At 37.0% G+C, this 27,194-nt stretch overlaps 1 protein-coding gene across 2 annotated transcripts in view; it reads right to left on the bottom strand.

Moving 5' to 3' along the window:
- Positions 1 to 27,194, bottom strand: part of CHN1 (chimerin 1) — a 114,253-nt gene that overhangs the window by 60,253 nt on the left and 26,806 nt on the right. Inside the window, exons 2-5 of one of the 2 annotated variants that reach the window (XM_032222994.1) lie at positions 21,037 to 21,075; positions 14,291 to 14,346; positions 6,901 to 6,932; positions 3,090 to 3,203 (exon numbers count right to left, since the gene is read on the bottom strand). In XM_032222994.1, coding sequence (XP_032078885.1) covers positions 3,090 to 3,203; positions 6,901 to 6,932; positions 14,291 to 14,346; positions 21,037 to 21,075 — 241 coding nt within the window. Of the gene's footprint in view, positions 1 to 3,089; positions 3,204 to 5,110; positions 5,238 to 6,900; positions 6,933 to 14,290; positions 14,347 to 21,036; positions 21,076 to 27,194 lie in introns of those variants that run through there. The other variant, XM_032223005.1, reaches the window with a different exon arrangement.

Here is a 27,194-nt window from a genome sequence, read left to right as displayed (position 1 = left end):
CCCTTTATGAACTGTGGACTTCCACTCCCAAAATACCATGCTGGCTTAGAATTCTGGGAGTTGAAGGTCACAGGTTGTAAACGGGCTATAATTGCCCAGCCTTGCTATATAGGGTAGTCATTAATGGAAGACTGCCTGTATATTTCAAGTTGGCCCCTCACCTTTTATCATGTAGACAGATCATTCTGAATATGTTCATTTGTGTGTTGAATTTTTTACAACTAGTTGATAACCCTGTGTTGTCTGGGTATTTATTTATAGGGGGGAAATGTCTGGACCAAACATAATTTCTAATGTTGGATTTTCTCCCTTACCAGAGGAAGCCCCCTTGGGGAGTACTGTGGCAATTCCACTGGGCTGTACATTAAAGCCATTTTACGGCAGTACAGTAGAAGCCATTTTAAGGAACAACAGACTATATCTTAACAGAACACCCCCCCCCGAGGGGTGTTAGGGGTGTCTTACCCCCACAGTATTTGTTTCCAGACAGTAAGTCATCTGTGTACCAAGTTGGGTTGAAATTGCTCAAGGCGTTCAAGAGTTATGCTGGAACACACACACACACACACACACACACACACACACACACTCTTATATATAGAAAGGTGTGACAAAATAACAGGACAAACAACTGAAATTCAGAAGGTTCTTTTGAGAAGACCCTTTCCCACAACCTTAGAAAGACAGGAAAAGAAACAGGGTAATCATGAAACAAATTTATCCTCAGAGACCAGTTTGAATGTAGGACTGGGCAAGATAGACAAATAAGTACAGGGGAAAGGGAATACAAGTCTGTCTATTCTTTCACTGTTCTTGCCCTTGCCAAGTTTAAAATGGATTTCCTACTTATGATCATTCAAGTGAGAGTAAATGTTTGATAGCAGTTAGGAATCTTGCATTATTAGGGTTGGTAATCCCATGAAAAATTTAACTGAATTCTGGTAAATGCAAATAGAATCTCTCCCCCCCCCCCGCCCCCGATCTTCCTTTCAGCTCTTGGTGTCAGAAATAATATGATATTGCCAATTAAATAAAAATACTACGTATATTGCCTGGCAGACTGTGCACAAAGATAGTTACAGTAAGTTATGAAAAATAATGTATTACAGGATTATGCAGCAGGATGAGACTCATTTAAGATGGCAGTTCTATCAGTAAACAAGAGTCGAATTTCAGTGACAAGCAAGTTTAAAACAAAACAAAACAACGATGACTGAAAAGAATTCTAAAGCCAAAAACTTTAACTTGAACACAGCTGAATGACTTATTCAAGACTCTTTAGCATGCATACCAAAACATTAAACATCACACATGGATGTTCTAAAAGAAGTGGGCATAATTAAGATTTCTGGCTTTCACCCATGGAAAATTGGACTAGTTATTTAAAACAAACAAAAAATATAAAGTCTTGCGGCAACAATACAAAAATGGTGTGCCACCCCCACCTTCAGGAATTTTTTAAAAACATCCCTTTAGTCATTAATGGTCTTCTAGGCAAATATTCAAGTGCAGGTAGTCCTGGATGTACAACAGTTCATTTAATGACTGTTCAAAATTACAACGGCACTGAAAAAATGACTTAGGACAATTTTTCACAGTTATAACCTTTGCAGCATCCCCATCATCCCGTGACCAATATTCAGATGCTTGGCAACTGGTTCATAGTTATGACCATTGCAGTGTCCCAGAGTCACATGATCCCCTTTTGTAATCTTCTGACAAAGAAAGTCCAGGAGGAAGCCAGTTTCACTTAACCAGATTACTAATTTATCAACTTCAGTGATTCACTTAATAATTGTGGCAAGAAAGGTTGTAAAATGGGGCAAAACCCCCTTAACACATTTTTCACTTAACAGCAGAAAATTTGAGGTCAGTTGTGGCCGTAAATCAAGGACTACCTGTACTAATAAGTAGAATTCTGCAGCAGTTCAGATTCAGCTCCAAAAAAGTGCCTTGAAGAGAAGATACAGGAGAACAAAGGTGACATTTATAATTTTTTGTGGGATTGTATGGCTGCCCTGAACAATTGTAGATCAGAAGTAAATAGGTCCAATCTAGTTTATTATGTTTATTAATTCATTTATTTGAATTTAACAAAGCTGCATACAAATCTGGCCTTTAATTTTAAAACTTTCTAATGCAATTCATTTAATTAATATTTAAAATTTCAGTCCTTACATTTTTTGTAACTGCATTGCAACTGAATAAAAACCCCAGCATAATGGATTCCCTTTTGTAATCTCAGGAAGAATCAGTGTGAATTTTCCCCAGTACCAGCATATATCTACTAGGAAAGGGGAAGGAGATTAAATTTTCAGGATCAAAACACTGGGAAGCTAACAAGCCATATAACCTGCTCCACAAATAATCAGATATTGTATCAAAAGACAACTGAAAGGTTATTATGCTGACAATACACACAGCACGGAAGGACCAATTTTTCCTCTTTTTTTAAAAGAGTGCTATTTTAGAGTGCCAGTGCTATTTTATTTTCCTTTTGACTGTACTATTAATGCATATTATTTTTCACTGGAAAACACAAGAAGAAAAAAGAAGGGTGCCTGCATCAAAATGAGCTTAAGCGATGAAAGACAAGAGCAGAAAAAGCAGCAGCATTAGAGGAGGAAATTGAATAAGATTTTTTTCAAAGGGGTAGCCATGTTAGACTTTTCCAGCAAAAAACAAGAAAGACTCTTGCAGCACCTTGAAGACTAACACACTAATTTTTCAGCCGTTAAGTTCTCTTTGTTATTTTTGTATGACAGGAAGATTTAAAAAAGCTTTCCAAACAGATGCCTTCCAGAAGTTTAGGTGACTCTTCTCAGATCTGGAGAGCACCAAGTTGGGAAAGTCTGATGTAAGTTAACCTCTTGATTATTTTTTAATACACCAGTGTTTCAACTGCCTATTAAGTTTAAAACACTTTAAGCATGCATTAGAATTAAGTATTAATAAGTGAATTTGGTTAAATCTTGACCATTTCAAACAGTTTCATAAATAAAATTAGAAAGCCGTAATTTTAATTTTATCCCTTGCAGATGAATTCATAAATATTCTTATACTGTAGAAATGAAATATTAATTACCAACCTTAAAGCCAAAGTATATGTTCCAGGTTGCCGTTGGCTTTCACGAATAAGGTAACTTCCCTCTGCTACGCTCATAAACTGATCCGCTTCTTCTCTCGATATCATCCCATGAAACCTGGGGGGGGGGGGGGGAAGTCCATCTATATCAGCATAATTCCATAGAATGTTTCTTTAAAAAAACCATATAAGAAAAAAAAAGTAAAGTCTTATTTTTTCATTAAAACACACCTTATAAATAGTCCTCCACTTACAATAGTTCATTCAGTGACTGTTGAAAGTTACGACAGCACTGAAAAAATGTGACTTATGACCATTTTTCAGAATTATGACCTTTGCAGCATCCCCATGCTTGGGCAACTGACTCATATGTATGACAATTGTGGTGTCCAGGGGGTCATGTGATCCCCCTTTGCCACCTTCTCACAAGCAAAGTCAATGGGGAAGTCAGATTTACTTAACAACTGGATTACTAATTTATCCACTGCAGTGATTCACTTAACAACCGTGGCAAGAAAGGTGGTAAAATGGGGCAAAAGTCACTTAACAAACATCTCAATTACCAACAGAGATTTTAGGCTCAATTGTGGTTGTAAGTTGAGGACTACCTGTACTTGATTTTTTTTAAAGCATAAAAAAACTAAAGTTCTTTCAAATTCATGTTAATTTCTTTTCTTAGCCTGAAAATGTGTTGCTTATTTTCACCCTACAGACTAAGTAAATTCTGTTTATATCAGGAGTATAAGACACACCAAGGTTTTAAAGAGGCAAATAAAAAAAGTTTTTGCACTCTGCAAACCTCCCAAAAACGACCTGTTTTTCATGAAAATGCCCCCCCCCCCAAAGTCATGAATAGCCTTTAGGGGGCTTGCAGAGTGCTCCTGGGGAGGGGTTGGGAGGGCCAAAAACGAGCAAAAAACTCCAGTTTTTAGTTAAAAAAGGGCATGGATAGCCTTTAGGAAGCTTATAGAGTGCTCCTGGGGGCTGGGGGAGGGAATTGAGCAAAAAACAGGCCGTTTTTTGCTCATTTCTGCTCTCCTTAGCCCCCAGGAGGACTCTAAAAACTTCCTAGAGGCTATGCACGGTCATTTTGGTGAAAGGGGGGGGGGAGGCAAAAATTGTTGTATTTAGTGTATAAGGCGCACCCAGATTTTCAGCCTCTTTTTCAGGGAAAAAGGTACGTCTTATACTCCGAAAAATATGGTACTTCTGATCATCTTGATTTATACTTGTCCATTTTCTCTTTGATTCTCATCAATCTTAACACCAACATCAAGGCTACATATATTTCTCAAAATTTAAAAATCTCTGAATGGAACCTAAGGGCAAGTGTTCAATCTAAAAATTATCTCAGTAACATAATGTACATATATATATTTTCCAGTAATATGCAAAGTTACTGAAAATGTGCTTTAGGAGGCAGGAATGAAGCACTTGTCTTTAAATTCTTAAAACAGTTGCATCTTTTGCAAGGCTTGTCTGCTGCTTCAAAAGCTGTCCTCAGCAGATTCTACACATATGTGGAGGCAGAGCCACTTCGCTGTGAGTCCCAGCAAATGAACAGTCTTGTGTATGTATGTAGAGACTAAGGAGTGTCCTCCAAACAACGGTTTAACTTTTGTGAAAGATGCAGATGCTTTGAAAAGGAGTACTTTGCATGTACTGCTGCATATTGCAAAGCACCTCCTTCAAATACTTCACAGACCCTTAATTTAGATCAGGGGTGTCAAACTCGCGGCCCATGGGTTTTATGCATCACGCACTGGCCACGCCCACCCATTTTAGCAAAGGGACATGACGCTGCCCTGACTACGCGAGTTTGATACCCCTGGTTTAGATAGTTGCTCTTTCACACAAATAAGACTTTTTGTTTTATCCATGAACAATTTCTTCTGTTTATGTTTGATAGCATTTAACTCATAAAAGCAAATTAATCTTGTAGCACATTTCTCCAAGTTTATAAATACCACTATAATAAATGCCAAGGGAGTGAATATAATGTTGTAAATGTGAAAATTCACATACAAAAATTAAGAATTCCTAGGTGCTGTCCTATAAACCAGGATTTTCTATTTCAGCCTTAGGCATGAAAGTCAGCTGGGTGATCTCTGGCCAGTCACTTTCTCTCAGCCCAATTCACCTCATAGGATTGTTTTTGTGGGAAAATAGAAGAAGTATTAAGTTTGTTTGCCACCTTGACTTCATTCATTCATTCATTCATTTTCTATAGCCGAAACTCAACCAAGTGACTCTGGACAGCTTACAATTTCAAATATAAATAAATATAAATATAAATAATATAAAAAATATAAATATAAATATAAATATAAATATAAATATAAATATAAATATAAATATAAATATAAATATAAATATAAATATAAATATAAATATAAATATAAATATAAATAATATAAATATAAATATAAATATAAATATAAATATAAATATAAATATAAATATAAATATAAATATAAATATAAATATAAATATAAATATGTATTTATGTATAAACATTGAAACAAAATAAATAGAAATGGAACACATACATTGGCTTAAACATTGGTAATTAATATTTCATTGCATTTATAAAATACATTTATTTTTTAAAAAGAGTGGTATATAAATAAATCAGATAAATAAATGATTTGAGTTAAAAAACATACTGGTAGTAAATAAAAAAGGTTAGGAACAAAGTACACTAAACAGGTTTTTGGAGGAACTGGGAGCTAATTCATTTTCTCATTCAAGGAGGTTTTAATTTTTTAAAATACTGATTTTTATTGCTGAAAATATATCTAAATTAGGAGTGTTCTTGTTTTCTTGTGGTAATTCAAGAATTTAAAGAAAAACTGAAAAAGAGAGAAAAATTAAAAGTCCCCCCCCCTTCTTTGGCTATTATTTCTTTCTCTTTCTTTCTTACAATAAAAGGTTAGATATAAAACTGCAGTGCATTATATATAACATCAATGTACATTTAATTTGCTATTCAATTTATATATATCCTGTTGTCCCGAAAATAATACCTTCCCAAATAATAAGTCCAATCGGGCTTTTAAGCGCATGTGGTAAAATAAGCGCTCCCCGAAAATATTGCAATAGAGCAGCAGCCATGAGGTGACCACACTTGCTGCCTCCTGCACCTCAAAAATAATAAGACCTCCCTGAAAATAAGGCCAAGTGGTTGTTTCGGAGGTCAAAAGAAAATAAGACCCTGTCTTATTTTTGGGGAAACACGGTAGTACCACAAACTATTTTGTTTTTAAAAATATTAGTTTGTTTATATTTTAATAATGAAAAATTAAAAAGTGTTAACTTCAGGGTGATAGGAAAATTGAAGCCTTATTTCCAAACATGCTGAATAAAGTAAGTGTGAAATCAAGCTTGCTATATATACTTTTCTAAAATAAAGCAACAAAAATGACAGTTTCCCCTCCCCGCTCCGCTTTTGTTCTTAAAAATAGCACATTCATTTTTGGGGGGCCAATTAAATGGGTTCAGTAAAAAAAAATTGTTCCAAGTCCAAAACAGGGAACATTTCAGCCAGACTGGAAAGAAATCTGATTTGATTACTGAGATTGTACATGTCAACATTTTATCCTGTGAGCTACTGATGGTTGAATAAGACTGCATATGCTGAAACCATAAATAAATTATAAAATAATCCCATCTCTCTCTCTCTCAATAGCCTAAGATAAATTGAGACATTATGAGCAAGCGGACAAAAGAAAGAACAGGAAAAGTAGCCATTGGTCATATTTTTTATATTTGCTTTGCAGTTCAAGACAAAGAATTGAGAGAATCACACTACTTACTCCCGCCCATAGTATTTAGGCCGGTTCTCCACCTATTGAAAAAGAAAGGAAATAAATATTTTACTTGAATATACAGATATTTTAAAAAATCAACTCTATTTGTTATGTGATTTGCTGAATTTCTCCAACCATTAATGTTAAGAATTCTTGTTTTATTTAATGCTGTTAATTTCAACTGTAAAGGCAAATGTAGGGTAATTTCTAATACATTAAAGCTTTGACTAAAGCTGAATGCTACAACTTTATTCACAAAAGTATACCAACATGAAAGAGTAATTTCATATCTGATCTGTGCTTAGAAAATTCTATAGAAGCCACATTCTACCACTGTATAACCATATTATTTGTATGCATGACACAGTGAATATGAACTATTGCAATGCCATCCCAGTGGGTTATGATAAAACAATAGATGAAACAAGATGGGGAAAAGAATCAAACTAGTAAGATAATTGGTTCCCCAACTCTCCAATCCTTTCATAAGAGCCTCAAGACCTGACTCTACCAGTTGGCTAGGGCTCCAAGGCAGCAAGAATGTAGTGGAGATGGTTGATCAAGTAAGAATAGATCCCACCTTCTTCCATTTCATCCCCACTCTCCCTATGTATCATTATATTTTAATATTTTATTTTAACTTATGTTTTAATATACTGTATAAATACATTTTTATTACTGAAGGCCACTCAGAGTTACTCTGTGGTAGGATGGATGGCCAATAATTTTCATAAATAAATAGAAGAGTCCTCTTTTCTCCCTTGGTTCACATGAAAAAATATTTGCTCTGAGTTTCTCCCAACATGTATATCCACATTATGGTTCAACTCAGATATGAGCCAAGACTGTATGGCTTGTTCATCAAATCATGATTTTAAAGAATCCTAGCAGTGGTCCTGTTATAAAGGAATGAAGTCAGTACATTTAATTCTAAACAATGAAGAAGGTAAAAAGTGTTTTTTTAAACAGATCAAATGACAACTTAGTCCAACCTCCTGAAAGCCAGCAAAGACATAAAGGCAAGAAGTCTTTCCCACCTCCCACTCCCTACAATATACGGCATTCAGAAGCACACTGAACATAGCGGGGAGCCTATCAAATTTAAGTCTGAACCAAAATGGTGTTGATAAAGAATAAAATAGAGATGCAAGTAAACAGGGAGAGAAATGTCTCTAGTGATAAAATCTATTTAAATAACAAAAACAAATCCATTTTTCTCAGACATTCATTGTATCTTCCCTGATAACTGTGATGTTCCAGACATTTGTGCTAAAACTGATTAAGCCATGGGAATTGTTGACGGTGGACACCATGTAGTTTACCTCTTCACAAAGGATCATGAAGAGGTAAACTATGTAAGCCAGGATTGTCCTCTGACTTTGACAGACCTGAACAGCTTCCAACTGAGGAGTAACTCACTAGAGTGAGCAGATGAACAGTAAACTTTTTTCATATGTATCAGAGGTGGTATGTGTACCAGCAGGTTCTGACCAGTTCTGGAGAATCGGTAGCAGAAATTTTGAGTAGTTCGGAGAACTGGTAAATACCACCTCTGACTGGCCCCGTCCACATCTATTCTCTGCCTCCTGAGTCCCAGCTGATTGAGAGGAAATTGGGATTTTGCAGTAACCTTCCCCTAGAATGAGTGGGAATGGAGATTTTACAATATCTTTCCCCTGCCATGGCCACCAAGCCACGCCCACAGAACCAGTAGTAAAAAAAATCCTACCACTGATGTGTACACCAGGGGTGGATTGCTCCAAGCATTACTGCCGGTTCGGTACACGCAAAAATTTTGCTCTGTGTGCATGCACATTGGCTCATAAATAGATCTGTGCATACATAAAACATTTAAAAAATGGGGGAAAAAATTAAATTTGTGCAATGAAAATTGTTCTGCGCATGCACAGAACTGGAAATCAAGATGGTGCTGCCGTAGGAGAATTTGTTCAGAGGTATGGCAGTCCTGGGTCGCTGCCGGTTCCAACAACCCAAGCCGCATAACCACTACTGGTTCGGCCGAACTGGTTCAAACCAGTAGGAACCCACCACTGGTGTACACATATATGTATGAAGAGACGGTGGCAAAATTAACACCAAACAATGCTGAAGTATGCCTTTCCAGTCACAACTGCAGTGAGTAAGAAGCAGAATATATAGAAGACAAATATATAGGGAAGTCAACTACAATGAAGTATGTAGCTAAAGAACAACCACAACAACAAAACCCTAAAAAGCAATGAAAACAGTTGTAACTACAATCAGGTCATTAGTTGTTTAGGAAATGTCGGCTGCTGTCCATTTTTATCACTTTTATACTATGTATTTTCTATTCTCTTTCTCCTGAGATAGCACTATTTCATCTGGGTTGGAAAAATCCAGATGATCATTACAGCCCAGTTTTCATAGCTATGTTTGATAACGAAACAGCATAATTGGATTAAAACTCAACGTTTACCAATGTTCTGGAATTGCCCAGTGATCTGATTTAATGCCTTGGGCATCGTGCAAGAGGATGCTCATAGCCTAATTATCTTGATTAGAAAATAACCTCATTCTCCCAAAAGACAAGCTGGAAATAACCTACAGATTTATTTATTTATTTTTTGACATTTCTGAACCGCCCATCTCCCCCAGAGACAAAAATATCTTCGCTACTTTGAAGATTTAGCCATTATATAATTCACTCCCAAATTTGCTGTTATCTCCCTTTAAGTGACAGCTTTACCTCTTATAGGTCTTCTCTGCTGTGATAATTTTTTATGCCAGAGATTAAATTCTACTCATACCTCTGTAGTCAGTCACGACATACTGTACACTCAATCCCTAAAAATGCAATCATATTTTTTTTCCTTGTCTCTCCAGGCCCAACAAATGTTCCTTCTGAATTCTCAGCACTGGAAACAGCACACAGGTGTCTCTGAGGTGAGCATTTAGTGGAAGTCCTGCAGCAGCTCTGAGGGCTTCAACAGGTCATTTGCATGTGTGTGTCTGCATGCACAGTGAACACTTCCCTGTCAGAGAAGCAGGTGAACGCAGAGGTGACCTGGCATGCAGAACCTTCCTGAAGGAAGGGTACCTTAGTCATTTCGGAAGCACAGCTTCAAATACTTTGCATAGCCCCAACACCACATTAACAGATTTCATTCTGGATAAAAAGGAGCCAGGGTTGGGTTTTTTTTCCCCTGACTTAGGTTCAATTATTAGTCCAATATACACTATATTGCCAAAAGTATTGGCTCACAACTGCTTCTGATTATGTGGATGGGTGAGTGAATACTTTTGGCAATATAGTGTATTTACAGAGTGGAACTATTCCATTTCTTTGAGAAGACAGTGCTAACTCGCCCCTTTCTAAGAAGAATGTTAATTGCTAGGCAAAGGGTCAAAAAAACTAAGCAAAAAGGTCAAATGTGTTTACAACAGAAACTGAAGAAAGCTTATTGTTATTTTATCTTTGCCCAGAATGACTCAGGGTTGTAAAGTTTTTTTTTTTAATAACAGCCAAATTCAAATGTACATATACAAATTCTATTTCCTTCCTGGAGTTTAATGCAAATTATTTAATGCAAAATATTCTAGATATTGATTTGTATTACAAATGTCCTTTGTCAAAAAAAAAAAAGACTGGGATATGGTTTTAGCCTTACATACTGTTCATAAAAGCTCTTTTCATGGAACTATTGGATTAAATTAGAATATTTAGTCCCACAGCACTAAAGCTCCTGAAATATTCCAACAAATATAATATAAATGAAAAGAATTATACTGACAGATATGGAATTGTCGTTTTAAAATGGCTTTCTTTCACTTGTGACAATCTGATGTTTTAAAAGCAGAAAACAGGAAGCATCTGAACTGTTTTTATGAGACCACCCCAATATTTAACATTTAGAGGTTACATATCCAAAACAAGTGGTATCTTTCCAAATTTGCTTTGCTAAGCTTTTGAGCACATTTAGAGGCCGCTCCAGATTAATGCTTACAGAAATCCAATTTCTGCATAAGTATGCATTTAATTGCTTTCCTGACTTCAATCCTATGGGACTGACTGTACATGAACCAGAAATAAAATGAAGCTCTGGTTTTTGAAGCTAGTCTAATCTGCATCTTAGCACATTTTGAACATCCTTTTTGTATCTTTTTCTACAACTATAGTAGACATTGTTACAATAAAGGTCCATAACTTAGGGGCACCTCAGTTGTTCAGTTGTATTACTTTACACTATGATAGGAATGAACATTAAATCCCCTGGTAAATACCCAAATAAGAACTGATTTTTGTTTCATTTTACTCCAAGGTATCAGCAGATGTCACACATACTGTAAATCATCATAAAACAACTGTATAATTTCAGTGCAATTGATACTGTGACTCTGAGATGTATTATGAATGGTGATCAGCTTCCACCAGTACAAACTTCAAGTGTTTTTAAAATTAGTCCTATCGTTTAAAACAAAAATCAAATAATTACTGGTCTTCATGTTGCCATGTTAGATGTCTATTACCACTATGATAAAAAAAGAGGCAGAAGTATATGTACAGGAACCAGAAGACACCAAGAAACTGATCTCACAGAAAGTCTCTACAAAAGATAAGTAAAACTGATGTTGAAAGACGTAGGATAACAGCAAAGATGTTTGGAATACTCGAAAGGAAAATGGCAGATAGACAAGGAAGGATAAGTAAACATTCATATACTGATTAAAAAGCTATCTTTATCACTATTGCCCATGAAAACAGCATCACCAACTCTATTATCAAAGCTTTCTGTTATATGCTAAAAATATACCTGTGCTTTTGCTGCATTCCCACATTTCTCTTTCTCTCTCTGGTTACATATTTAAAGATACTACCTTTTAGTTATGGATAGAGGCCTTAACAACCATAACTGATCATAAGATGATTGCAATTCCTAGTCACTGAAGCGCTAACAGCACATAAGATATACATGTAACTCATTTAGCTTCTATTTATGCAGTAGTGTGCAAAAATATAATTCTTGCAGATGTATTTCTGGCCAGGAATTGGTCTGTGCATTGACCACTGGCCATTCATTTGGCAGACAGAATCTTCTTTCCCCTTGAAGCAGAGGTGGGTTCTTACCAGTTCGCATCTATTTGGTAGAACCGGTTCGTCAAATCTACCAAATCGGTTAGAAGAGGTTCCACCAGTGGACCCATAAAGTAGGCCACACCTACAGAAGAGGTACCAAAAATTTTTGAAACCCATCACTGCCTTGAAGAGGCTATTGATGTAATTCCTAATGAACTGAGCAGAGTCAAATACCATCTCAGTAGAACCTCTGAAATAAGGAAACTAGAACACTACATCTAGGAGTATATATCATTCTAATTATAGTTAAGAAACATATACACGGAAGCCTACACTTTTGCTAACCTGAATTGAGAGTAATGAATACAAACCACTTACTGTGATGAATTCCTATTAAATTGTTACTAATGTGGGAAATTCGGGAATTGGAATGAACAAGATAGTATGTTATATGTGAAGCTTAGTATCTTGCAGAGCAAAATATTATTGCTAATTTGTTCTTATCACTTTTAACCTTTATGGATGGGAATAAATGTTTGTTAGAGAAATATTAAAACTGCTTGCAATCAGTGGTGGGATTCTACCAGTTTAATAACCTGTTCAGTGATTGCGTACACGCCTGATGCGCACTGCACGCACATGCACAATTTTGAGAAAAAGTACCTTCCGCATTACTCCTGGGGAGGAAAACAGTTGAGGGGCGGCAATCTGCTTTGCCGTGCGCCCCAGCTGAAAAGATATAAGCGCAGGGGTTCATTGGAGTGAACCGGTTTACTCCCAGCTGATGGTCGGAGCTACCAGTTCACCCGAACCGATCCGAGCTGCTTGCAATGCTGGCAGCAACCTGGGCTTTCTTTAAAAGCATTCCATATTTACTCGTGTTTTATTCTTCATTCTAAAGGCTTAAGGTATATTTGGAAGAATTGCACAAAGAAGCTCCTATTTAATTCAATAAATTAATCCTGTTTGGTATCTAAGTGATATAAGCTATTAAAACCATAACAGGTCTCTGCACTCAGGATTTAAGTCGCATTGCAAAGATTAATTTCCTCTTCTCTTGGGTGTATGATGGAGGCATTGCAATAAAATTAAAACTTCAATCATTTTCAGTACCTAATAATATGAACAGGAGCCGCATTATAACAAGTCCAAACCTGCCGTATAACATGCTGAAAATTAAAATTGATGTTAACTTTCTGATTAAGCTGCTTACTATATAACAAATTTGTGGGTCGAAACTGGTGTATGACATCTAACAAAAGGTAAAGTGATAATATTAAACAGTAAAGGAGGCTGTTGGCATAAACCCACAAATAGATGTATAATTAACTTTTTCTGCAGTAAATTTAGATCTAAGGAGATGAGACTAAAAAAATATTATATTCATTCATTCATTGCATAAAGCTGCCCATCTCAAACAAGTGACTCTGGGCAGTTAACAACAATTAAACAAACATAACAAAACCACACAAAATTGATAGATATTTATATGGGAATCAACACAATAAGAAGCATTATTCTTATTCACTTTCCCATATATCTTGAAGATATCAGAGGAAAAAGACTGGTTTCTGAAAACAAGCACTCAGGATTAGAAGGAGGATCATTTGCTGCTTCTCTTACAGCAATCTTGCTATGCATCAGACCCTTAAGGATGATTGTGAGGGAGTTCCTTGATATTAGTATTGGTACTTCTTGGCTGACAACAGTTTATTTAGTGACTGTTCAAAATTACAACGGCACTGAAAAGAGTGACTTATACCTTTTTTCACACTTACAACTGTTGAATGATCATGCGATCAAAATTCAGACCTTTGGCAACTGACTCATCTTTATGACAGTTTCAGTATCCTGGGGTCAGGTGATCCCCTTTTGTGACCTTCTTATATGCAGAGTCACTGGGGAAACCAGATTCACTTAACAACTATGTTATTAACTCAACAACTGCAATCATTCACTTAACAACTGTGGCAAGAAAGGTCATAAAATGGGGCAAATTCACTTAATGTTTCGCTTAGTAACAGAAATGTTGGGCCCAATTTGGTTGTAAGTTAAGAACTACCTGTACTCCAGGATGGCAAGTTCATCTAGCTGTGGTACCACTGGTTCTTTTTCAAATTACACTGGGCAATCACTATTTCAATTTCTCACAATATGACCAATAGAATCTTACTATGAAAAATTGGAAAATAAAATGGGTACAGGGAAAAATTGGGGAGAAAAAGGAGTCAGTCTTCGTAAGATCTGATAGAACTCTGACTGAAAACAAAAAGATAAACAAACGAAGATAATAACCATCACAGCAATGAGCCTGCAATATCTTATTTTCTTGGTACCCACCTCAGACGTACAGGTAATTCTTCTAGGATGTGGTGCTTCTTGCTGCAGCTGATACACTAAAAAAAAGTAAAGAGATTTCACTTTATGTCTTAACACAGATAGGAGCTTAAATCAAGGACTTGTTTCGGGGTAGGTTTCTTTTTTCTTTATTTAATGAAGAAGAACCTCTCTGTCTAAGACACACAATAACCAAAGAAGTTGTTCCTTACCATGAGATTTTTCAAGTGATCTGTGTAAATGAACAGATCAGTGGTGGGTTGGGCCTGGTGTTGGAATGGGCCCGGTGTTGTCCACATGGACACATGTGGTGTGCGCATGCGTCTTACCACCTCCGTGACGCTCCAGCTGCTCAGCGGAACGTTGTGCAGGCGCTATAAGCGCTATGTGCTTAAGTGCCGAAGACTTAAAAAGACCGGTAAGGAGCTCGGGCGGGTGGGCGGGCCCTCTGGAGCACCATACTGGAACTGTATCCGGTGCGCCGGGCAGGCTCCGGTATGCCCGTACTGAGGCATACTGCCTGCAACCCACCACTGGAACAGATGGAATTCTGCATCTGTGCAGTGCCTTTGCTGCAACTTTTTAGAGCCGAAAATTTTGTTGGAAGCCTTTCCCAGAATTGAATCCCTATTCCCTACTGTGTAGCACGTATTCCTCTTAGTTTTCCTGAGACTAACACTTTGGACATCGTAACACAGAGGTCTGCTGAGATTTAGCAGAGAAGCAAAGCACAAGTGCACTAAAAATTTTCAGAGAATCTTAGTAATAAGTAACCAGCTTTTCCTCACACTAATGGGACAGTAAAACATTTCCTAGCATGTGACAGCTTATTGTTAAGAGATGACTAGAGACAGAGTACACTTTCAAATAAAACAAACCCAATGTCCATGCTGGAGCTTTATAGAATTCTCCTCTTAGGGATGCAGCAAATGTCATCAATGCCATGGTAGTTTGGCTTCAAATTTGTGGAAAAGTATTTGATATCACACCTGGATAATAGGTATCACCAGCTGACAAATATTGAGGACAGGCCTTTCTTTCTTTGGTCTATCATGACATACAAATAAAATCATTCTGTTCTTTTCAAGTAAAATGTTAAAGTCCTCCAGACATATCCTAACACATAGGATAAACAGATCTCTTTACATGAAAGCATAATACCTGGATATCAAATCATATTTGTAGGAGAAGGAATGGCAAAACCTGGAGGTGGAGTCAAAAGAGAGATTGGCCTAGAATCCCTACGTAGCCACAAGTGAACTAAGTCCAGCCTCACTTAAGTTCCCTTAGCCCTTATCTAACCCCAAGCAGGCTATTCTTGTGGCTAGGCATGATTAGCAACAATTGGACTTTCATATATGGATCTCATCTTTCACACCTCACAATATTCCCTTTCTGACAGATCATATAAGAGTGAATCTTTAGAGAACAAAGTTCCCTATTCCCAATAACAAATACAAATGCTATTTTTCATGGTACTAAATGAATAATATGAAATGTCAGAGGCATAAGGTAAATTCATTTCCAAACTGAGGATGAGGGGAGATAAGTTCAGTTTTGGAAAAAGAATGGCTAACATATTGGGAAAATTGGATACCATTAATGGGACCACAATATGTTACAGTTAAATGTGTAACGAATCCACAGATACACTTTTGGAAACCAATTTAACAAACATTGAAAAAGAACATCTGAGGACCAACCCAAAACTTCCAGGTTGGCTGGGCAAGGTGTCTTATTATCCCAATTCATAATACTTAACATTTGGGCTAATCAACCTCACATTATTGTTGTTTTAGAGGAAAAAAAGGAACATTAAGAATCTTGTCTTATCTAAATAATTAATTCCTGTTAAGACACTTTAAAATGGCTCCGATATTCTGTCAGATGACACCATGATTGTACATTTCATGTTGGATGATGATGCTTTCTCTTGATGATGATGGCTACCTTGCCTGAGAAGTTGTCTCTCTTTTACTAGATGAGGAGAAAATGAGGCCTCTGAGCAATTTGCTCTGTATTTTGGATACTGCTATGGAAAGGAGAGGATGAGGGAGGGGAACACATAGAATCTGAGACTGAGCTAAGATACATATTTTGAAATTTGCTAAGATACATAAGATACATATTTTGAAATAAATACACATTTTATCAATTTATTAAATAATAAAATATAACAGAAACAGTTATCCTACAATATCTGTATGACCATGGAAAGTTCCCAGGAGAATGCCTAATCTCTCCAAAAACCATTGAAAACAACGTAGGCTTCCGGACCTCCACTGCCCTCACTTTTTACCTTTTGGTAAATGGAAATGGAATTAAAAGCAGCTTTTAATTCCATTTCTCAAACTAAACTATGAGAAAAACTAGAGACCTGCCTGATTGATCAACATTTATTTTATCTAATACCTATACTTCATGAAGGGACGTCACTTGAAGTAAGATGTAACCACCAGGCCATCTCAGCAGTGACACTGGAACTGAAAAAGGCATCAAACAAAACTGCATATTGGTCCCACTCTTATTCAATTTCTATATCAAGTCCATGGTAGGCCATTTGCTCAATATGAACTTTTACTTTACAAAACTTGCTGGAAGACACATTTAGAGTCTAGTCTATGCAGACAATGCAGCAACTCTTTCAAGAACACCTATTGGCCATAAAAGAGCTCTCAGAGCACTAATACAAGACAAGCTAGAACTCAGAAAACTACAATCAAGGGATTTGCTAAAAGTCCCAAGAGCATACATCATAAATCCTCTTAAGATTGAGCAACTCTCTTATTTCAAATATCTGGGAGTATTCCTCCATTCTGCCAACAATAGAAAACCCAATGGGGACTACGTTGCTGAAAATACACAGAGGAAATAACCCTAACCCTCAACAAGGGGTGGCCACTATTTACCCATAGCACTGAAATTATTCTAAACCAAGCCAATAATACAACTTCTTTATGGTGCCCACTGGGCCTCTTCGCTAATTTTGGACCATTAGATTTTTTCAAGAGGTTGGCCCTTCAAATCTCGTGTCGTTCATGCCACCCAGGGACTAGATATATCCTAGAGTATGGGTGATCAAACTAAACTATTGATTCAATGATTCTTTTCACTCCTTTGGCTTTGTCCCACAAACTATGAGGGATGGTTTTCAGGCCGCATAGAAAAAGACAGTAGCAACATCTCATCCTTGGGCTTCTCTCCAGGTCTTCTAGTCAGCATGAGATATGACTTGGCCAAAATACTCATTTAACAGCGGGCAGTGGACATGCAGTGCCAACAGGATCTAGCAGATAGTCCCCTATCTTTATTGCCAGTGAATCCAACAGGTATTCTGCCTCCCCTATGACAAACTCAAGGTACCCAACCACAGGAGAACCATTATTTTGGCATAATGTCCATGCCCTCCCTTCAGGTATCCTTGAAGATTGATACAGGAAGATTCCACACCCAGTGAAACAATGCACGTGACTCTAGATAGAAACAACAGAACATGTGTTTCTCCAGCACCCGTATTAAGAGACATTCATACTAGGCTCATCTCACCATTATTACATAAATATCCAGGGCACACAGGACAATTATACACTTCCCTGCTGCTTTCAGATACCAACCCTGGTACAACATACAGTGTCTCCAGGATCTGCACAACAGGCTTAAAATCCATCAGATGAAGGCCTGGGCCGTAAATTAATTATAATGAGCATCTAGTTCATTATTCCAATATGTGTGAGTGAGTGAGTGAGTGAGTGAGTGAGTGAGTGTGTGTGTGTGTATTTTGATGTTTTATAATTGACTGTACCCTCCTTCCTTAGGATGGTTTTTGACTATAATAAAGATTTGATTTGATTTGATTTCATTTGATTTAGTATGACTGTGTGTCATACTTTAGTATGATGAAGATTTAGAAATAGTCACATACAAAGGAATAGCATCTTTTAGCTGCCAGCAAGATGTCATGATAATAAAAACCGAACATCCTTAGAGTATAGGTGGTATATAGCCTAATATGAACATACATGCACTTCCTTTGCAAAAGGTTATTTTTCAGCCATTTATTATTCTTATTTGCAACTGGAGACAGCGGGCATGCATTTCTAAGTGACAACTGCAGGATGTGTGACTGTTGTGATTAATGAGCTTTAATATAAGCTACACAATGAGTGCCAATTTTTATCCTTTAATCATCGTTTTGAAGACAAAAGCCTGCTTCGAGTCATTTTGTGTGTTAATGGTTTTATATTAAATAACTGGCTTGGCATATGACAAGTGACTGATCGAGTAAGTTATGACTTAAAACCTGCACACTGGAGCCCTTAAGCTCTGAAGCAGACAAAGGTTCTGACAATAGCAATTATGAAAGAGCAGCTGTGGGCAGAAGATTCTTAAAGGTACGGCTGTTCCTTTGAGACTCCAGCAAAAGGAAACCGAGTGAAAATGAAATAAAATGAAAGTTGGCACTGCATAAATGTTGGTGCCCAACTGACATAACTTGAGTTTAATTCAACTCTGATGATGATAGATCAATCTTAGGATTTTGGTACTGGGTTGAAACAAATGCCCTAGAATGAAAAAAAACAAAAATGTACCACCACATTTACTTCTTCAAACAGAATAAATGCATTCTTTGTTACATAACTATCATTTCTCAGTTAATAAGAATGACCGTGCTTTCATTTTTAATTGTTCTGAGTTTTGCCTTCATGTAATTATAAAAACCTGGATTGTGTAGCACAGTTTCTGAGGATTTTTATTTTTTCACACAGTTGTCTTGAAGTTATCAGATCATAGTCTTCCTCTTCAAGCCCCAAATTTTCTTTTTATTTCTATTACCTCAGGCAAAGACAAATTCCTTGTGTGTCCAATCACACTTGGCCAATAAAGAATTCTATTCTATTCTATTCTATTCTATTCTATTCTATTCTATTCTATTCTATTCTATGTAATAGGGCCAGGAACAAATCAAAAATTAGTTTGGGCTAATATTCATATACAACAAATCATACCACTATATAAAAAAGATGCATACTTAGTATCATCCTTCCCCACAAAATCCACCAAGAAGCAAGACTTATAGAGCAAGGAGAGGTAGAGTTAATATTGGGCCTTCATGGGACAGGGCAGTGAGTAAACACAACTCAGGGTTTTTCAGCTATCTCAGTCCATATACCTAAATATGTGTTTGGGGTACCCTGAGCTCCTCACAAGTTCAGTATTTTGCATCAACGTTGTTCTAAGGGAGCTAAAACTCAAAATGGAAAAAAAATGAATTTGATTTACCCCAGAGGCTTTATTAACAGTGTATTCAACCTAAACTTTTGTTATTTTGATTCTTTGGTCCAGATACAACTGCTGCTTTTGAGGTTCCACAAAGAATTTCTGAGAGAATTATCAATGGCTCCTTAGCCAGTAACTTAGTTGTATGAAAGAATTTCACAAGTTGCCTATATGACCATGGTAATGAGTTTAAAGCTTCTGTTCTGATAAATCAAGGGAGAATTAAACAACTTCAAACTGATCCTCAAGAAAGGTTAATACAATAACAAAGTAATTTTTTGTGCATACCTCAGAGATTGTTCAGTTATTTATAACAACTCTATTGTTAGATATGCAATTCAGGAATTGATCATAAACCCACATGTGGTCTAAAATGCATTTAATGTTCTATAATTGCATTTGGAGATGAGGTCAATTAGTTTATGGATATGATTCTGGTTACACATGTACCCACTACACATAACTCATCAAATCAAAGGATTGTCAGTTGTCTGACCATGGGATTGACTAATAATTATTATACAATAAAGAAAACTATACCTATACTTTTTTTTTTGCAGCAATGAATTTTTAATATTGCTGATTATCCACATTTTTTATAAATGGCAAGCAAAAAGATTTTCAAACAATGTAGGTCACTTTTTTGAATTACTTAGTTTATAACATATTTCCCAGGCTCTTTTCTCTCCCTCTTCAAAAAAATGTATTTACATTGGTTCATGACACATTTATATGAAATAAATGAAACATGCATTAAAATTTGATGATATTTGCCCACACTGACCCCTTATATATCACTAGGACCTACAGGAAGCTACAGCAACATATGGTGGCAAAAATGCAAATATTAAGAAAAACCAAAAAGTCCAATTATTTTTTTCATAGAACCATATGTGCAAAAATGTATTACAGGTAGTCCTCGACTTACAACAGTTCACTTAGTGACTGTTTGAAGTTACAACGGCATTGAATAAAGTGACTCATTACCATTTTTCACACTTATAACCATTGCAGCATCCTCATGATCATGTGATTTACATTCAGAGGCTTGACAATTGACTCACATTTATGACGGTTGCAGGATTCATATGATTGCCTTTTGACAAGCAAAGTCAATGGGAAAACCAGATTTTCACTTAACAACTGTGCTACTAAATAAATATGGCAAGAAAAGTCATAAAATGGGGCAAAACTCACTTAACAAATTTCTCACTTAGCGACATAAATTTTGGACTCAATTGTGGTTGTAAGTTGAGGACTACCTATGTAGTCAAAGAAATGCACATAAACAATTGAGCGAGGCTTGAAAAACTGTTACAAGTTCAGGTGAAACTGGATGAAACAAACTTAGGTTTGATATGTGAGAAATGGAGTTTAAAAAAAAGCGAACCCACCCACCCCACATTCCCCATATCATGGGTGGTAGATTTATGAATGGGGTAGACAGTGATAATATCTAATCAAATACTCACAATAAGATTTCCAAACTGGTGGCCTGTATTCATCAGTATCTGGGGAGAAAAAAAACAGCAGGAAAGCAGTCAGTTTGTATAAAATATGAAACAGAATGAAAATTAACATTCAGCAGATTTATATGTAGAATAAATATTTAGATTCATTTAACAGCTTCATTTTAAAAACTGATTATGTAAAGTCATCTATTTTTTCCCATTTAAAGAAAATCCTAAATCTGAGAGTTCAAATGGGAGAAGAAGAAAAAGGGAAACTATCATTATGACAGCACTATGGCAGAAACTTTTCCAGGGAGTCACCAGGAATCAACATTGACTTAAAGGCATAAAAATAAAATTTAAAATAAAAGATTTTTTTAAAAAACGCAGCATTTACCTTATTCATACATTGGCTGAAATAAATGTAATAACAGACAACTTGAATGTTTTTTTCACACCTGAATGGGAAACACTCATAATACTTTTATCTTACATGCTACTACAAAATGTTTTCCTTTGTGTGTGTATGTGTGTGTTTCTCAACATTTTATTGAATTATATAATAAAATGCAAAAATACAAAACATTTTACTGAATGGAATTGTAACAGACTTTGTGCAGCTGCTTTGCCAAAGTTACCTTTACAAGTGACATTATTCACTAATACAGTCAGTCCTTTACAATGGGGGTCCCCAATCCCCGGTCCATGGACCAGCACCAGTCATGCCAGAAACCAGTCCACACAAACAAGAGAAGTCCCATCCGTGGGATGCAGACAGCATATGAAATCACGCCACCCCTGCGGTCTGCGGAAAAACCTCTCTCCACAGAACCGGTCTCTGGTGCCCAAAAGGTTGGGGGCCACTGCTTTACAACCACCCGTTTAGCAACCATTTAAACTCACGGCAGCACTGAACAAATAGTACTTATGACCAATGTTTGAAGGGATGGCCACCTTGGCATCCTCATAGTCACGAGACTGCAATCTGGATGCTTGGTAATCAGCTTCCAACTATGACATTGGAGCATCCCTTGATCGTCTGATCACTATTTGTGGCCTTCACTGACAGTTTCCGACAAGCAAAGTCAATGGATAAGTCATCGATAGGAGGTGGCAAGGGGCGACCATGTCACGGTGCACTTAACAACAGCCCAAGACTTGCTAAACAATGGTAATAAATGTGAAAGTGATGTTAAGCAAGGTGGTCATATAGCGCTGCATTTTACCACCACATTGCTCAGCTTTGGAAATTCTGGTCCCAATTTCTGACATTAACTGAGGAATACCTGTCCCTTCAACTATGGCCCTACCTATAGCTTCTTTTATGAAGGTGATTAAAAGTCCCTTGATCAGATGCAGGCCCTCACAAATTCATATGTACGTATGTACGTATGTACGTATGTATGTATGTAGGTAGGTAGGTATAGTACTACTATAGTTCATTCTCATCCGTCCATTGACTTCTCAATTATTGCTTGTTTTACTTTAATCTGGGACTTTAAAAAATTTTCCCTTAAGAAATTTTAAGCGTGTAATATCATTTATATTGAGCAAAATAAATTTTGTTTCATTATGCTTTCTTGGTCTCTGCTTCCCAGTAGTGGAATGGCACTAGATGATACATTCTTATTCTTCTTGTGCCATATCCGTCAATCATGCTGGCGATTCAATTTTTATTGATTGCTGCATGAAAAAGTGCTGCTGAGTTTTGTCCAAACCAGTCCCTTCGGTTTTGAAGTCATGATGTTCTTCTTCTGCCTGGATCTTGCTTGCCTTCAATCTTTCCCTGGAGGAATAAGTGAAGTGTGGCATATTTTCCCGGGTGTCGCATCACATGTCTGAAACATTCTAACTTTCACTTTTTAATGGTTTTGATGGTCTCCCTTGGCTTTCCCAGGCGGCTTATCACCTCCTCATTTCTGATTTTGTCAACCCAGCTTATACATAACAGCCGTCTGTAAATCCACATTTCAAATGCTTCTAGTCTCTTCAAGTGGCTTTCTGTCAGATACCAACTCTCTACTCTGTAGAGAAGGATAGAAAAGATGTAATATCTGACAAGCCTCATTTACAGTCTTAGGCTTATGTTGTGACTGCAGAAGACCTTTTTCATTTTAAAGTATGCTGTTCGAGCTTTCTCTATCCTTGTCTTTACTTCAGTGGTCATGTCCCAGCTTTCATGTAAATTAGAACAGAGGTACGTGATCCTTTCAACTTTTTCTAGTGGTATTCCTTCCGAATTTATCAGTGGTAAATCAATGGGTTGTTTGCTGACGACTATGATCTTGGTTTTTGAGGTGTTAAGTTTCAAGCCGTATTTTTCAGATATTGCTGTGACTCTGTTTACTGGCGAACAGAACTGTATCATCAGCATATCTTACATTGTTGATCCGTTTACTTTGAGACCAGTATCTACGTTTTCCGGTGCTTCGTTGAAAATTGTCTCAGAGTAGATATTAAACAACAGTGGAGACAGAATACAGTCCTGTCTGACCCCTCTTCGTACTTCTGCATCATCTGAATATTTTTGGCCTAATCTTACATTTGATGATGTATAGATAGCAGCAAAGTGTTAGAAGTTTCCTGAACCATCTTATTGTCTTCCGGCAATCATGCTGATTCAGATTTACCAGTGCATAAATGGTGCTGGTATTGGATTGAGTATCAAAAGGTAGTGCCAAAATGCCTTTTCTTCCCCAACAGAAAGTTCCTTTGAGAAGCAAATTTCTGGCTAGTTTGGAATTATAAGGTTGAAAGGGATTTTGGAGGTCTTTTAATGCTTGTCCAGGCAGGAATACTTATTCTATTCATCCATTCATCCATCTTCCTCAGTCCCTCCCTTGGTCTTACAACATTAAAAAAAACCATACAAATATAAATTAATATATACAATCACATCAGTGGTGGGATTCAAATTTTTTTACTACCAGTTCTGTGGGTGTGGCTTTGTGGGCGTGGCAGGGGAAGGATACTGCAAAATCCCCATTCTCTCCCCACTCTCAAAATTTCTACTACCTGGCTGAATACCACCTCTGAATCACATTAAAATTACAATAAGACATGAGTTAAAACTAAAGATGGGGAGAAAGGGAGGAGAATATACATAGGAGAGCGGGAGAATGGCTATTAGTCAAGCCACCACCTCAAGTGTCAAAGTCTCCACACAGAGGCCCCAAGCAAACTGGCAGAGCCAGATCTTTAGGCTTTTATGGAAAGTAAGGAGAATGAGAGCCAATCACATTTCAACAGGAAAGATGTTCCAAACAGCCAAGGCCTATTTCAGACAACCGCCTATCCAATCTTCGCTTGGAAACCCCCAGTGGGTGTTTCGGTGGTGACATACCCCAAACCTCAGGAGGCAAGCTACTCCGTTGCTTAATATCTGTCATAGTTAGGAAATTCCTCTATATTTTGAGATGTTTTACCGAAGCCTCTTTAAGGCTTCCACTCATTGGTTCTTGTCTTAAAGCCTCCTTTGCCCCATTTTGGCTGGCAGGGTACTGCAGGAGGTATCCAGACCAGGCCCCCACCTGGCCAGCTCACGGACTACAAGGCTGATCCAGCCCTCAAAGAAATCCAGATTGACACCCCTGATCTAACCTATCCAATGTAACTGGGTGTTACTGGATCTTAAGCGCTTAGTACATACAGCAACCAATTTCGTTGTATTGAAGTACAATGACAATAAAGATTATACTTATACTTATTTATACTTATATACTTATAGTACCTGATAGATGTCCCTAGTAGACTAACCTTTCCTTGCCTGAAACTCAACATCTGGAGCAACTTGTCAATTACGTCTCTATGTATTTCTCGGGCCATAGATAAAATTAAACGTTAAAATGCTCTCTCTGTGTTTTGCTGTTTTAATCCATAATTCAGCCTAAAATAGGATGCTGTTCATCTTTGATATGTATTCCCTTATTTCAAGGGAAATACCTGTTGATCCCAGGATCAGATCTCACAGATCTCTTCACCATTCACTGAATGCAGTGACGTGGGTTGTTTAATATGTAGAAAGTACCACTGCAGATATTGTATGATTGGCATATTCATTCGATATCGGATGCAATATTTTTCAATGGGATAGTCTTTATTCTATTGCTGGATTTACACGATACACTATACCTGGTAGTTTGACTAGCACTGATGATGTTACCTAGTTTGGGTAATGAAACATCTGCAAGAAAACAACCCAACTCAAAGAGCACCAAGGACCCCTCATGTCAACCCCGAGCTACAAATATTCTCCTTTATTGGTACAGTTTACCAAGTTTCCATTTAGAGTGTTATATGAATACAGCTAGTGTAGTTGATAAATAATGTATTAGTATAATTTTTGCTATATAGGACATTCTAATCATGGTTTAAACTAACCATTACTTTGCACAATGTGTGAATCTAACCCAAAGATCATCAAGAAAAATGTATGCACATATCAACCAAGCTTTATACCTAATGAAACTTGAATGGTTACTAATTAAACTTCCATAGACAACAGTTTTCTTCTTTATCAGTAGCACATGCATACTGAAATTCATTTTCAAGTAAATTATTGCAGGGGAGAGCCATGCCTTCATCTAAATAAATATACAGTAAAATTACAAATAGTTTTTGACTGGACGGGTAACACTATAGATGCATCTTCATTAAAAGAAATGAAGATGACTTGACTGAAAAACAAGACTATTTTTCACTAAAGTCAAAACATCTTGATTAAATCTCAACAAAGAAATTGGAAACTTTTCATATAATGTAATATTTAAAATTCAGCTGCTGGAAGCCATGATTTATGCTATGCAGGTGTTCAGAAATGTTTTGTTTTATAATACTCCCTGTATACTTTACTGCCTTACTGTTGTATGTATATGTAACCTTGGGCCATCCACATTAGGGAACAAAATACCAAACATTATCTAGTAAACATATATCAATGACAGTTAAGTGAAAAAGCTGCACTGTATTGCTTTTACACTGTCTTCTAAAGGATTAGATGATAACAATACAATTTTTGAATTTTGTTTTAATGTTATACTAATGTTATACTCTGATGCAAAGCAAAAGATGAAAGATAAGATTGGGTGTTAGGCCCTTGTTATTAGACCAATTTCCCCCCCCCCCCTTTAGCTAAAAACAATGAAGCGCCAGCTATGGAGAAAAAAACCCTATTGTACTAGATCTGAAGAAACAGTGTTACTTCTTGTAGTGATGGTAATAATGAAAACAGCAAAGGAGACAAAACCATTTGCTCATCATGAAACACTGAAAATCAGGGGTGTCAAACTGGAGGCCCACAGGCCAGATACGTCACGCGCTGGCCATGCTCACCCCCATTTCAGCGAAGGGGGGAAAAGTCGTGATATGCCTCGTGACAACAATGTGATGCTGTGAGTTTGACACCCCTGCTGTAAATCATAAGATACTGTAGTCAGCAAAGTAGTAAACACCTAACCAGAGATTGGTTATATAAAGTCCAACATTAGATGACCAGGCTGCCTCTCTGCTTTTGATTTTTCTTCTCTCTGTTTTGTAAAGTCCACTAATTCTAGGGAAACAAAGAGAAGCTCATGTGCAAAGCTCCATTTGCACAAAAGGAGCTCCCCATTCTGCTGATAGACCTTGAGGTAGATCATCTCATGTGTTTCCTTGTGATCCTGAAAAGAAATGGATAAGGGGATCTCCAAAGCCTCAAATCAATGCACAGATAGGGCTTAAAAGACTTTATGACAACAATTTTTATTTTTATTTCTTTATTTCTATATTAAAAGAAGCAATGATTAACAAAATATCAGGAAAATATTTTTCAGGTGGCAAAAAAGAAATTTAGGCATTACCAAATTTATTCAAATGCACTTAAGACATATATTTGTATACTGCCTCATAATGCTTTACAGCACTCTCTGAGTGATTTGCAATATCATCATATTGCCTCCAACAATCTGGATGCTCATTTTACCGACCTCGGAAGGATGGAAGGCTGAATCAACCTTGAGCTGGTCAGAATCACACTCCAGGCTGTGGGCAGAGTCAGCCTGCAATATGGCATATGAACCACTAGGGCTCTAACTATGCAATAATATAGAATTCCTTCCTTCCTTCCTTCCTTCCTTCCTTCCTGCCTGCCTGCCTGCCTGCCTGCCTGCCTGCCTGCCTGCATCTTAAGGCAGCAGTCCCCA

This window comes from Thamnophis elegans, chromosome 1, assembly GCF_009769535.1.
Source record: "Thamnophis elegans isolate rThaEle1 chromosome 1, rThaEle1.pri, whole genome shotgun sequence".
In the NCBI taxonomy this organism is placed as follows: domain Eukaryota; kingdom Metazoa; phylum Chordata; class Lepidosauria; order Squamata; family Colubridae; genus Thamnophis; species Thamnophis elegans.
Note: the sequence above shows the minus strand (reverse complement) of the source record. Positions and strands in the feature narration are given on the sequence as shown.